The sequence below is a fragment of the Ornithorhynchus anatinus genome, chromosome X2 (assembly GCF_004115215.2).
Source record: "Ornithorhynchus anatinus isolate Pmale09 chromosome X2, mOrnAna1.pri.v4, whole genome shotgun sequence".
NCBI lineage: Eukaryota > Metazoa > Chordata > Mammalia > Monotremata > Ornithorhynchidae > Ornithorhynchus > Ornithorhynchus anatinus.
In genome coordinates, this window is record NC_041750.1 from 14019101 (window position 1) to 14033475 (window position 14375).

Here is a 14375-nt window from a genome sequence, read left to right on the forward strand (position 1 = left end):
TTGCACATAGTAAGTGCTTAACAAATGCCATCATCATGATGATCATGATGATGACCCCCGTTAGTCGTTTCGACCCTTTCCCCGTCCCAGCCCCACTGCCCTTTGGACTCCATTTCCCGGGAAGCACACGGGCCCGGTGGCTCTCCCATTGGCTGGCGCATCACGGAAGTGGATGAGGCTGCAGTCCTGGGGGTTGCGCCAGAGTCTGAGGCTCCACTCCCCGAGCTCACTTTTGGGGGTCCCGGGCCACCATCTCCTGGTTGCCTTAGGCGAGTGAGCGGCGGGCAGAGTCGAAAATAGGATGGGCCGCCTGGTCCACCAGCCAGACCGGGGCGGGGGGGGGGGGGGGGAAGGGAGGAAAGGAGACGGGGTGGGCGGGGCTTCTTCGGAGCCGAAGCCACTCCCCCTTAGCCACGACCACGCCCCGCAACGTAACCACGCCCCTAATGCCACGCCTCCTAAGAAACCCGCCTCCTCATAGGCGCATCCCTTTCTCTTAGCCCTGCCCCCCTTCCTGGCCTCGCCCCCAGCTGCCGCTAAAGGCAGGAAAAGCGTCCCCCTCCACCGCCGCCTCTCCTCTACTCCGCATGCGCTGGGGGCCGAGAGGCCAATCCGGTTGGCGAGTCGGAAGCCTTTCGGCGGTCCCCGGGCTGCCGGCCGGAGCCAGCGGAGGTCGGGAGACCGCGTGGGAGGGCTCCGGCCGTGCTTCTTCCTCTCTCCCCCTCCCCCTCCTACCCCGCCATGGCAGCCTTGCGCTACGCGGGGCTGGACGACACGGACAGCGAGGACGAGCTGCCGCCGGGCTGGGAGGAGAGGACCACCAAGGACGGCTGGGTTTACTACGCCAAGTAAGGGGCATGGCGCCGCGCCGGGCTGGCTGCCCCCGAGCCTAGGGACAACCCCCCCCCCCCCCCCCCCCCGCCGGGGTAGCCAGCTTTCCGTAAATCCCCGCCCCCCGAATCCACAGATGCCCGTTTCTCTTTGCATCTATCACAGGTCCACGCACTCCTCACCCCTGAGGTCTCCGAAGGCTGCGGGGAACCCAGGTATCCCGGCCAGCCTCCTCTTCCACCTCCCCCCTGCGTCCCAAAGTTAATCGGGAGGAGACTCTCTCTTCCTACAGTCCCAACGGGAGCCTCCCCCCCCCCCCCCCCAAATACCCAACACAAAACCAAACAAACCACAGTAATGGACAGGGTCCAACTTCATCGACCTTAAAACCCAACCAGGAGGTCCCAAGGGACCTTGGCCACCCTTTAAGGATTGCTTCCACAAATTCTCCGATCCCTAATAATAATAATTGTATTTGTGAAGCGTTTACTATGTCAGGCACTGTACTAAGCGCTGGGGTGGGTGCAAGTAGACAGCAACGTAGACAAGTAAGTAAGTGGAGGTGAGACAATGCAAGTAACTATTGTCAGGGATTGACCTGACAATAGTGAAAAGGCATAGGTTTCTCCTCAAGCCTTACGTTGAATGAGCCAGAGGTAGGCATGCCAGAAAGCCGTCGTCCCCTCTAGGGTTTCCTTTTGGCCTCTTCAACGAACTTGAGAGCATCAGTATCAGCTTCTTTGAAATAAAGAAGTTTACCTGGCGAAAGGATGGAAAAAACAATAGGAGATATTTTCCCAAGTGATCCAGAATACTTTAGATGCCACTCCTGTTCCAGTGGAAATGTAGATGGCGTGTTACGTATTTATTACTAGCCCCAAATCCGGTGCTTCACAAGGGTGCGACCAGCTCAGAGACAGTGACCCAGATGTGCTCACACACAGTGTGTGATGTGCCTTTCCAAATACAGTCACAATGATGCAGACACATGGAGACAGTGTGTCAACAGTGTCAAATGGTGATGCACAGACTGACACATGCTGGGTAGCGAAACAGCCACATAGGCGTACACACACAGCACCACAGACACATGCAGCGATACTCAGAGGCAGTGAAACGGTGACACGGAAACACACCGAGACTGCAATACACAGTGACGCGTCTTCATTCAGTAGTGTTTACTAAACACGGTGTGCAGGGCGCTCTACTATTCACTTGGAAGAGTTCAATAAAAGTTAAAAGACACAATCCCTAGCCTTGAGGAGTTGACAACCTAACGGGGATATAGAAACACGCAGACAAAGCCACATGGCAAGTTATGGGCTCCTTGAGGGCCGAGAGTGTAAGTCTTGCTAATGGCATACACTGCCAAACACCTGGTACAGAACTTTGCATTCAGTGGGTGCTCAGTAAGTGTCACTGGTTTAAAAAGTTTGCAAAGTAGCACAGAAGCAAAACATTCCTGCTCATAAAGAGCTTGCAGTCATTAGGATGTAAGCACCTTATGGTCAGGGAAAGTATCTTGTGTTTGTGCTGCTGTACCAGCTCATTAACTAACCATTACTATCGTTACAGAGACAATCTTAAGCACTGACAAAGATGGGCCTAGTAGCGCAGAGACAGCAGCAGAGAGCGTTGGCCAGTGACCCAGGTTCAGAGCGACGGACAGTGGTAGTGACACGTCGTAACCACTGATGACATAGGCCTGCGTGGCAACAGCCAGTGATGTGGGCACTCACAGTGATGGACCCAGATAGCCATGACACGCAGTCAGTCAATTGTATTTATCGATCACTTACTGTGTGCGGAGCACTGTACGACGCGCTTGGGAGAGAGTACAGTGTAAGGGTAGTGCCCCAGACGTTCAGAGCGACATATAATGACAAATCCCAGATAGCGGCCCAAGAGACACACAGTGCCACAAGGAACACATGGGCTCACAAATGCGCACAGAGGCGCAGGGTGTCTGGGAAAGGGGTAAAGGTGTGGTGGACGGGCGAGGCAGGAGCTGGGTGAGGGGAGAGAGATTTACAGGGAGGAGGGTCCACCCTCTGAGAGTAGGATGGAAAGGAGTAGAGAGATTGGAGGAAACTGAGTGGAGGAAGGAAAGGACTTCAGAGTGGAGGATGTACGGGGGAAAGGGGAGAGACGGTATCTTTGAGGGAGGAGTCACAGGGATTGGAGAGTTCTGGAGTGATGGGGAGTCCCAGAGGGATTGGGGAGCAGTGAGAAGGAGCAGTGACAGAGGGTGTAGGATGTCTTTGAGAGGGAGTTGTGGGGGAGGCAAGTTGAATTCTCAAGTTGGGAGAAGGGCTGAAGGAGAAGATAGGTGGGGGGTCTCAGAGGGTTGGCGGGGGATGTAGGGAAAGGTGATGGCTGTCCATTACTTGAGTTTCACTTCTCTGCACCTCAGCTACCTCGTCTGCGAAATGGAGATTAAGACTATGAGCCCCTCGTGGGACAGCTTGATTACCATGTATCTACCCCAGTGCTTAGAACAGTGCTCGTTCTAAGCACATAGTAAGCACTTAACAAATACCATAATAATAATTATTACTATTTGTATTGAGCTGCTCTGTTCCTTCTACATCCAATTCAAATGTGGCTGAGGGGGTTAAGGGGGTTGTGGTTCCCACCAGCTCCTGGCTGCCTGACCCGTTCAGGGGGAGGAGATTGAGGAAGGGCTATGAGGTTGCAGAAGAAGCTTATGCCCCTGTGGAAATAAGGGTGGTTTGTTGCCATAGGGTTTGACCTTCTCCCTTAGGCCCCATTTTATCTGCAGCTCCATTCCTTTGAATCAGGGCTATGGCAGGTGAGAGGGAGAGGAGCAATTTAGGCCATGCACAAGGCTCCGGTCCTCCTACTCACCTACTGTCTGGGAGGTCAGTGATCCATTCAGGATTTTATGATTTCTTTGACATAATGATAATTGTGGTATTTGTTAAGTACTTATTGCGTGCCAGACATCGTACTAAGCGCTGGGGTATTCATTCAATAGTATTTATTGAGCGCTTACTATGTGCAGAGCACTGTACTAAGCGCTTGGGATGAACAAGTCGGCAACAGATAGAGACAGTAGATACAAGCTAATTGGGTTGGACACAGTCCCTGTCCCACGTGGGGCTCACAGTCTCCATCCCCATTTTACAGATGAGGTAATTGAGGCCCAGAGGAGTGAAATGACTTGCCCGAGGTCACACAGCAGACAAGTGGCAGAGTCAGGATTAGAACCTGTGACCTTCTGACTTCCAGGCCTGTGCTCTAGCCACGACGCCATGCTGTGACATGTATAATACACATGCTATTTCAGGTTATTTGTAAATGCCTTTGGATGTGGGTGAAACATCAAAACAAGGTTTTCTTGAGGAACCACAGACAGGTCCGTGAGGCCACGCTGCTTCTCATCTCTTTTTTCCTCTCCAGCTTTACTCCTTGGCCATTCCTAAATTTTCCCCTCATCTGCTGGAGGTATTTAGAGCCATTTTCACGTGGGTCAATGTCCTTGTCCCCATTCTACCCTCTGGCTGATTGCGAATCCCATTGCTGTGTTCCTCTGGGGAAGTATTGGGGAAAGGTGATCCAAGCCCACCTGGTCAGGACAACAGTAAATTGCTACTTCAACAGAGACTGGGATTGATTAGACTAGAGTAAACCCAGTGCTCTACATAGCACTCAGTAACTATTAAATCAATGTCTGTTTCTCCCTGTAGACTGTAAACTCGTTGTGGGTAGGGGGTGTTTCTACCAACTCTGTTATATTTTAGATTCTCTGCACACAGAGTGCAGTAAATGCGATTCAGTCAATGGTATTCATTGAGCACTTACTATATTGCAGAGCACTGTACCTTGTAGAGTACAATAGAATCAGCAGACCCATTCCCTGCCCATCACATGCTTACAGCCTAGAGGTGAGACAGATGTTAATGTGAATAACTAATTTATAATATATCATTTAAAGGTATGTACTTCAGTGCTGTGGGGTTGGGGTGAATCTGATTTGATTGATTTGAGAGGGGAGTTAAACATCTGGAACAACTGGAGAGGGCAGTGGGCACGGGAGTCAATAAGGATGGAGAAATAATGTTGCTGGGCAGAGTAGAACATTCTCTTGAGAAGTAAAAAGCATAGACCTCACCCTTGTCCAGGCAGCCTGGGTTTGAACTGTTATCATTAACTTTGCCCGGGTTCCTATTCCTGAGCTCTGGGGAAGATTGTGGTTTACTCAGGCCTAAAATGTGAGTCAGTCGATCGTATTTACTGAGCACTTACTTGGTGCCGAGCACTGTATTAAGTGCTTGGGAGAGTTCAGTATAGCAGAGTTGGTAGATAGGTTCCCTGTCCACAGTGAGCTTACAGTGTAAAGGGGGTGACAGACATTAGTATAAATAGGTAAATTATGGATTTGTATGTAAGTGTTGTGGGGCTGAGGGAGGAGTGAATAAAGGGTGCAAATAATTCATTCATTCATTCAATAATATTTATTGAGTGCTTACTATGTGCAGAGCACTGTACTAAGCGCTTGGAATGTACAAGTCGGCAACAGATAGAGACAGTCCCTGCCCTTTGACGGGCTTACAGTCTAATCGGGGAAGACAGACAGGCAAAAAATAATAATGTTGGTATTTGTTAAGTGCTTACTATGTGCCAAGCACTGTTCTAAGCGCTGGAGTAGATACAAGGTCATCAGATTGTCCCACGTGCAGTTCACAGTCTTCATCCCCATTTTCCAGATGAGGTAACTGAGGCCCAGAGAAGTGAAATGACGCTCGAAGTCACACAGCTGACAAGCGGCGAAGCCGTGATTAGAACCCACGACCTTTGACTCCCAAGCCCAGGCTCTTCCCACTGAGCCCACGCTGCAAGTCCAAGTGCGATGCAGAAGGGAGCGGGAGAAGAGGAAATGAGAGCATAGTTGGGAAAGGTCTCTTGGAGGAGATGGGCTTTTAATAAGGTTTTCAAGGTGGGGAGAGTGATTGTCTGTGGGGTTGAAGAGGGAGGGCATTCCAGGCCAGAGGCAGAACACGGGTGAGGGGTTGGCAGTGAGATAGATGAGACTGAGGTACCTTGAGTAGGTTGGTGTTCAGAGGAGCAAAGTGTTGTAGTAGGAAATTGGGGAGATGAGGGGGTGGCGTGGGCAAGGTGATTGACTGCTTTGAAGCCTGAGGTAAGGAGTTTCTGTTTGATGCTGAGGTGGACGGGCAACCACTGGAGGTTGTTGAGGAGTGGGGAAACGTGGACCGGACCATTTTAGAAAAAGGATCCGGGCGGCAGAGTGAAGCGTGGACTGGAGTGGGGAGAGACAGGAGACAGGGAGGTCAGGGAAGAGGCTGATGCAGTAATCCAGGTGGGTTAGGATATGTGCTTAGATTAACGTGGTAGCAGTTTGGATGCAGAGGAGTGGGATACGTGGGTTGCATGAGAGAGAGGAGTCGAGGATAATGCCAAGGTTTATGGGCTTGTGAGATATGGCGCTGTCTACAGTGATGGGGAAAATCACAGGGAGGGCAGGGTTTGCTTGGGACTATGAGGAGTTCTGTTTTGGACATGTTAAGTTGGCAGGACATCCATATAAAGATGTCCCGAAGGCAGGAGGGAATGCGAGACTGTGAGAGATCAGGGCTGGAGATGTGGATTTGGGAATCACCTGTGTAGAAATGGTAGTTGGAGCCATGGGATTCATTCATTCAGTCATATTTATTGAGTGCTTACTGTGTGCCGAGCACTGTACTGAGTCAAATGAGTTCTCCAAGGGAGTGGGTGTAGATGGAGAATAGAAGGGGACCCAGAACTGAGCCTTGAGAGACTCCCACAGTTAAGGTGTGGGAGGCAGAGGAGCCTGCAAAAGAGACTGAGAATGAGCATTCAGCGAGATAGGAGGAGAATCAGGAGAGGATAGATGATGATGGCATTTGTTAAGCGCTTACTATGTGCCAGGCACTGTTCTAAGCGCTGGGGGACATACTAGCTTTTGGTTGTCCCAGGTGGGACTCACAGTCTTAATGCCTATTTTGCAGATGAGATGACTGAGGCACAGAGAGGTTAAGTGACTTGCCAAAAGTCACACAGCTGAGAAGTGGCGGCGCTAGAATTAGAAGCCACGACCTCTGACTCTCAAGCTCGGGCTCTTTCCACTAATCCACGCTGCTTCTCTAGAGACTCTGATAGAGTCAGGAGAGTGTCACAGCCAGTGTCAGTTATTGGTTGTTAGGCTCTCATTCCCACTCTTTCTTACATGATCAAGCGAGGGAACCATGCTGACGCTTTGGAGGCCCGTCATTAGAAACCATTTGCTTATAGAATTATTTTTATTTATTTTCCTATCAGCCCCGCCTCTCACCAGTTCCCGCTTACCTATGTGCTCCACTTTTTGGCATAATTTTTGTAACATTAAAACCGGGTTCAGGCTATCATGCAGCTTCTGTGAGAATTAAGTCTAGCAGTAAGGGAAGCAGGAGAAGGACAGGAGGGATGAAGGAAGAGAAAGGTAAGAGGATACTTGAGATTGTGTTTCTTCTAGTGCATTTTCCCAGGTGCTGCATACAATAGGCACTCAGTGCATTAGACCCCACTCCCTTCTCTTCCTACCCTGGAGCATACCCTTGTCAGTGAAGAAATCTCCATCCTTCTCATCTCCCTCTCCCTGCCCCATGTACCACTACCTTTGCTTGTACTTATGTGGCACAAAAAATAATCTTATATTTCCTCCAAAGTCGCTACACAGCAGTTATGCGAGTAAATATGGTATTTTTAATTCAGATTCTTATCTGTTAAATTGTCATCTGGGTTTAAAACACTCCCCCTAATGGTCTCTGATTAAAATCTAAGGCAACTTTTGGAAAGTAGATTCATTATGGAGAATAGAGTTAATAAGCCATGAAGGAATAATACTGCCTTTGCCAATGTTTATAAGATTTTTGTTTCTAACATTCTGTGCTTTTATTTTTCCCTTTCTAACAGCCACACCGAAGAGAAGACCCAGTGGGAGCATCCAAAAACTGGAAAAAGAAAGCGAGTAGCAGGAGGTCTGTGTTATGTTTGAGTTCATTAGGCTACTTATGAAATAACTAACTAGTCCAACATTGAAATGAATGGATTAGTAAGTAAAGAATAGTGCAGTAGTCCGACATTTTGTGGGAATCACTCTGGAAACACAGATGGATGACATTTACTACTGCTGGCTGAGAGGAATTAGGAAATGACTGGTGTGTGATGGTTCAGCTGGTCCTCAGAGATTTTCCTGTGAAAATTCTCCTTTCCAGCAGAACTTTATTCATTCATTCATTCAATAGTATTTATTGAGCGCTTACTATGTGCAGAGCACTGTACTAAGCGCTTGGAATGAACAAGTCAGCAACAGATAGGGACAGTCCCTGCCCTTTGATGGGCTTACAGTCTAATCGGGAGAGACAGACAAGAACAATGGCAATAAATAGAGTCAAGGGGAAGAACATCTCATTAAAACAATAGCAAATAAATAGAATCAGGGTGATGTACATCTCATTAAACAAAATAAATAGGGTGATGAAGATATATACAGTTGAGCGGACAAGAACAGTGCTGAGGGGATGGGACGGGAGAGGGGGAGAAGCAGAGGGAGAGGGGGGAGAAGAGGGTTTAGCTGCGGAGAGGTGAAGGGGTGGTAGAGGGAGCAGGGGGAAAAGGGGGGAACTCAGTTTGGGAAGGCCTCTTGGAGGAGGTGAGCTTTAAGAAGGGATTGAAGAGGGGAAGAGAATTAGTTTGGTGGAGGTGAGGAGGGAGGGCATTCCAGGACCGCGGGAGGACGTGGCCCAGGGGTCGACGGTGGGATAGGCGAGACCGAGGGACGGTGAGGAGGTGGGCGGCAGAGGAGCGGAGCGTGCGGGGTGGACAGTAGAAAGAAGGGAGGAGAGGTAGGAAGGGGCAAGGTGATGGAGAGCCTTGAAGCCTAGAGTGAAAAGTTTTTGTTTTGTGTGGAGGTTGATAGGCAAACACTGGAGGTATTTAAGAAGGGGAGTGACATACCCAGAGCATTTCTGCAGGAAGATGAGCTGGGCAGTGGAGTGAAGAATAGACTGGAGCGGGGAGAGAGAGGAGGAAGGGAGATCAGAGAGAAGGCTGACACAGTAATCTAGCCGGGATATTACGAGAGCCTGTAGCAGTAAGGTAGCCGTTTGGGTGGAGAGGATGGAGAGCGTGGAGAGGTTTGGGTGGTTCTTGGCGATATTATAAAGGTGAGACCCGCAGGTCTTGGTAATGGATCGGATGTGTGGGGTGAACGAGACGAATCAAAGATGACACTGAGGTTGCAGGCCTGAGAGATGGGAAGGATGGTTGTACCATCCACGGTGATAGGGAAGTCTGGGAGAGGATCGGGCTTGGGAGGGAAGATGAGGAGCTCAGTTTTGCTCATGTTGAGTTTTAGGTGGCGGGCAGACATCCAGGTGGAGACGTCCTGGAGGCAGGAGGAGATAGGAGCCTGAAGGGAGGGGGAGAGTACAGGGGCAGAGATGTGAGATGGTAGTTGAAGCCGTGAGAGTGGTTGAGTTCACCGAGGGAGTGAGTGTAAATGGAGAACAGAAGAGGGCCAAGAACTGACCCTTGAGGAACTCCAACAGTTAGAGGATGGGAGGGGGAGGAGGAGCCTGTGAAGGAGACTTTAGTTTGCACACTCCAGGATTTTCCTCAACCTGACCATGCCGGGGTTTGGGAATGGGGAACTACCAAGCTTCCACTCCCCTTTTCAGAGCACTTGTATTTTTAAAGTCTTCCCTGCTATCATTTAACAACTTGAAACATTTCCTTCAAACTGGTATTGGGTAATTGTTGGGATCCTGTTTTCTAGCTCAGCTCTGTGGCTGAAAAATATCTGCTTTATGGAAGGACTTTCTGTCCCCTCTCATGATAATGTATTTAGTAATAAGGATGGAGAGACCCTGAATAATCTACGTGCAGGGTATTTCTCTTTTATTAAAAATGACATAAAGACTTTTCCCAAGATGGAAGGAAGATTTGTGAATTAGGTAAACGAATGAATGGATGTATTTAACAAAAATGGACCTTGTGATTAAGGAGCATCAAGATCAAAAGCCAAAGGAGCATAAAATCCAGTTGCCAAACATCATCCTTTCCTTCTCCAGACTTAAATCTTAACTAAATGCAAGTAAGGTTTATCCAGCCTATCCAAGTCTGGTGCAGGCCTTCCCTTTCATCATTATATGATTCCGCCCTCAGGCCTTGGATTTCCGGTCTGCTTCTATTGAGCACATTCTCTAATCTTGTCCCCCAAGTCCCCATTTCTGATAAGTCTCTGTAAACAGGAAGAAGTTTGGAGTCTGTGGACTTGCAGGTAACCTGGGCAGGTCCCTCCTGTTAACCTTGGAATTAACTCCAGCTAAGGTCATTTAATAAATTAAAACAACAATAAGAAATCTCACCATTAAAAAAAAAAAGGATATTTGTTAAGCTCTTACTATGTGTCAGGCACTGTTCTAAGTGCTGGGGTAGATACAAGATAATCAGGTTGGACATACCCTGTCCCACATAGGGCTCACAGTCTTAATCGCCATTTTACAGAGGAGGGAACTGAGGGCCAAAGAAGTGAAGTGACTTGCCCAAGGTCACAAAGCAGACGAGTGGCAGAGCAGGATTAGAACCCAGGTCCTTTTGACTCCCAGTCCCGTGCTGTATCCAACTTGTCCACGCTGCTTCTCAAATTCATTTGAGAAGACCTTTATAAGGCTAATAGCTCTGGTGAAAACACTTAGTTCTTTCCCAGATTTTAAAGAGAAGGGCCATGGTCCATCTGTCACCATTGGACTCCCTCCCAGGGAATTTTGCTCCATTTCTGCTGAAGAGGATGTGTTAGTTTAAGCGCCCAATAAATACGATTGAATGAATGAATGGTTATGAGGTTGATAGCGCCTGACCTGACTCTGCAACTCCACAGCAGTGTGTGTGTGTGTGTATATTTTATATATATATAATATATATGCACACACATATTTGTATACATAAAATGATCATACTTAATAAAATGCGATTCCACTTCATGATATTTTTACTTTATTGTTCCATGGGTCCAGATATGTGAGATTCTTGACTTCATGCAAATAGATCTACAACCCTTTCTCATGTTTCAGATCTGCCATATGGATGGGAGCAAGAAACTGATGAGAACGGACAGATTCTTTTTATTGAGTAAGTTCCTGGAGATCCCGCGTTGATATTTATTTGTAGTTGTATACTTATTAAGCACTTACTAGGTGCCGGGTGCTGAGATTGGTACAAGATGATCAGATCCGTGTCCTGCCTGGGGCTCATCATCTTTACCCATTTTACAGATCAAATGACTGGGGCATAGACTTACCCCAGGACACACAGCAGGCCAGTGGCGGTTGTGGGACTAGAATTTGGGTTTCTTGACTCTGTCCTGTGCTCTTTCCACTAGTCCATGCTAATAAGCAGATCTCTGACACTTTTAAGCTCCCTGTGGGCAGGGACTATGGCTTCTGCTTTTATTGTCTAGGCGTAGGCACTCAATACTGATGATAATGGTGGTGAAGATGATGATGGTAATAATGTGAACTACCTTTAATAGCAAAGGAGAAAGCACCAGGTACACCAGAATGGGTTAGTCCGGGATAATTATTGGGATTCTGGATTATAGAGCCAAGGTGGGCAGTTATTTGGGCTGGAGGTCCATTTAAGGAATTTTAGCAAGCCACTGAGAACCCTGCATATAAAATATTGGGTATTCCCAATACTGCTCATTGAAAATGACAGGGCACTTATTATTATATAAGGAACCCTTCAAATCACACACATACTCTAAGCGAGCAATCGCTTTTCAAATTCTCACATGCAGTGCTGGTTTTTGAGATTTTTTTGCATGGACTGTCTGTAGTGATGGGTCAGGTGGAATTGGTAGGTGGTTGGGTACAGCCCCTGGGGCGTATTCTGCCAACCCCTTGGCTAGAACCTAAATCATAGGGAACAGATAGCCAGAGACAGAGATTACTAAAAGAGAGAAGTTGATTTTATGCCTAGATGGGATTTGGGCAAAAATGGGGCCTGTCAAATAGAAACAGGACTTGGGTTGAGTCCCTTCAAGCAATGATACTTACTGTGAACTTTTTTTGCAGAGCACTGCTTATTTTAGTTCATTTTGAGTGGGGTAAATCTGCTTAGATTGGGGCTAAAACTTTTTTTTAAACAGTATTTGTTAAGCCCTTACTGTGTGCCAGGCACTGTACTAAGCCTTGGGGAGATACAAGCTAATCAGTTTGAACTACAGTCCATGTCCCACGTGGGGATCACAGTTTCAATCCCCAATTTAGAGATGGGGTAACTGAGGCACAGAGATGTTAAGTGATTTGCTTAAGGTCACATGGCAGATGAGTGGTGGAGCTGGGATTAGAACCCAGGTCATCTGACTTCCAGACCTCTGCTCTTTCCACTAACCACACTGCTTCTAGTTGGAACTAGCTATAGGGAAAAAATAATAGGTAAGGGGCCACAATTCATATTCTTTTACATTTTCAAAATTTTACTTTTAATATCAAGATTTTTCATATGATTGGCAAATTTTTTCTTGCTAAAATTTTCCTCTTTCAAAGCCGTTTCGCTAGAAGGTAGGGATATCATTACCTTTCCTTTCCCTATTCCTGATTTTATAGCCATTTGTATAGAAAAATTTCAGAAGCCCAGCTAGGTTACTTTTAGAGAGTCAGTTAATCTGTCATGGGAGGAAGTTCATGGCTGTTGATTGTGCTTCAACCCATTAGATCGTGAGGTCTTCGAAGGCAGGGTTGATGCCTTTAAATCTGTTATAGTCTCCCTAGCGTTTAATAACAGTGCTCTGCACCCAAGAGGCATCCAATAAATACTTTAGGTTGATGGCTAGATGACACTCTTTCTAGGACTAATGTGGAGTTAGGGAAATGGACTGACTTCTAGATGTTCTGGGCAGCTCTGGCCAGTGACTTTGAGAACAATCCATTTTGCCTATGAAAATAGAGATTTTCTTAAATAATAGGATCCTAGTTATGTGTAATCTTTTTTTTCCACAAAGAGTTCACAGTTCTTGCTTTAAACTTCAGGGTGTTCACCGTTGTATGGCTTAAAGATGAGCGTGAAATCCTTTTTTATTTTTCAGTCACATAAACAAAAGAACCACCTACCTGGATCCAAGACTTGCATTTACCGTTGAAGACAATCCCACAAAACGAACAATTAGGCAGAAATATGATGGCAACACCACGGCCATGGAAATTCTTCAGGGTCGTGATTTCTCTGGGAGAGTGGTTATAGTCACCGGAGCGAATTCCGGAATAGGTAAGTCAATATCTGCTATCTCAATTTACTATGTTGTGATAAGCTAATGCTCCATTTCAAAAGATATCAACCCAGTGAAAACTGGCGCTCATCCCATAGTTTGGTGACTGCATTCAGTTATAACGTTTTCATTTCCTGTTTTTCACCATAATAATCCTCTTTTTCATAAAGCAAGGTGATGTTCGGAAAAGTTGCCGCTTGTGATAGTGTGGAGGGTCACAAAAGAACTGAAATTGGATTCCCCTGAAAAATGAGCTCAGGGGCTGTGAGTTGTTATTGACAGTGTTTGTTGTCTTCCTTTTTCGAACTTGATACCTGTGCCGGTGAGATTTCCTGAGGGGGGCTTTTGTAACTGAAAAGACCAAGCGGGGACTAACCGTCTCTTTTATGCCAAACTCGCACAGACCATTCATTCCCCGTGGTGCCGACGTGCTTGCTGCTGGTAGCGTCTGATGCTGTTCCAGAATTTCCTCTTAGTCTCATGATCCTCTCAGAGCTTCTGTGTAAAAAGAGCCCTGCTTTCTTGACTGTAGAAAGGAGGCTTTGGTCTGCGACAGCTTCCGTCCTCTCAGCCTTCAATTGTAATGTTGTGTTACCTGAGGCTGTGATTAGCTTAGGGGCAGTCAAACTTTTTTTCTTGACGGTCACATTTGGATAGTGTCACTAGTTACGCGGATAGTGTCACTAGTTACGCGACCCGCGAGCTGTTATATCCCGGCCAGGCTACTGTGTCAGCCTTCTCTCTGACCTCCCTTCCTCCTGTCTCTCCCCGCTCCAGTCTATTCTTCACTCCGCTGCCTGGATCATCTTCCTGCAGAAACGATCTGGGCATGTCACTCCCCTTCTTAAACACCTCCAGTGGTTGCCTATCAACCTCCGCTCCAAACAAAAACTCCTCACTCTAGGCTTCAAGGCTCTCCATCGCCTTGCCCCTTCCTACCTCTCCTCCCTTCTCTCTTTTTACTGCCCACCCCGCACGCTCCGCTCCTCTGCCGCCCACCTCCTCACCGCCCCTCGGTCTCGCCTATCCCGCCGTCCACCCCCGGGCCACGTCCTCCCACGTTCCTGGAATGCCCTCCCTCCTCACCTCCGCCAAACTGATTCTCTTCCCCTCTTCAAAACCCTACTTAAAACTCACCTCCTCCAAGAGGCCTTCCCAGACTGAGCTCCCCTTCTCCCTCTACCCCCCCCTTCACCTCTCCGCAGCTTAGCCCTCTTTTCCCCCCATTTCC

At 47.8% G+C, this 14375-nt stretch overlaps 1 protein-coding gene across 1 annotated transcript in view; it reads left to right on the plus strand.

Moving 5' to 3' along the window:
* Window positions 1-540: 540 nt before the first annotated feature.
* WWOX (WW domain containing oxidoreductase) overlaps window positions 541-14375 on the plus strand; it is a 1106560-nt gene continuing 1092725 nt past the window's right edge. Inside the window, exons 1-4 of the mRNA XM_029052831.2 lie at window positions 541-848; window positions 7789-7853; window positions 10950-11007; window positions 12965-13143. Of these exons, the coding sequence (XP_028908664.1) occupies window positions 742-848; window positions 7789-7853; window positions 10950-11007; window positions 12965-13143 (409 nt within the window). The 5' untranslated portion in view covers window positions 541-741. The remainder of the gene's footprint in view (window positions 849-7788; window positions 7854-10949; window positions 11008-12964; window positions 13144-14375) is intronic.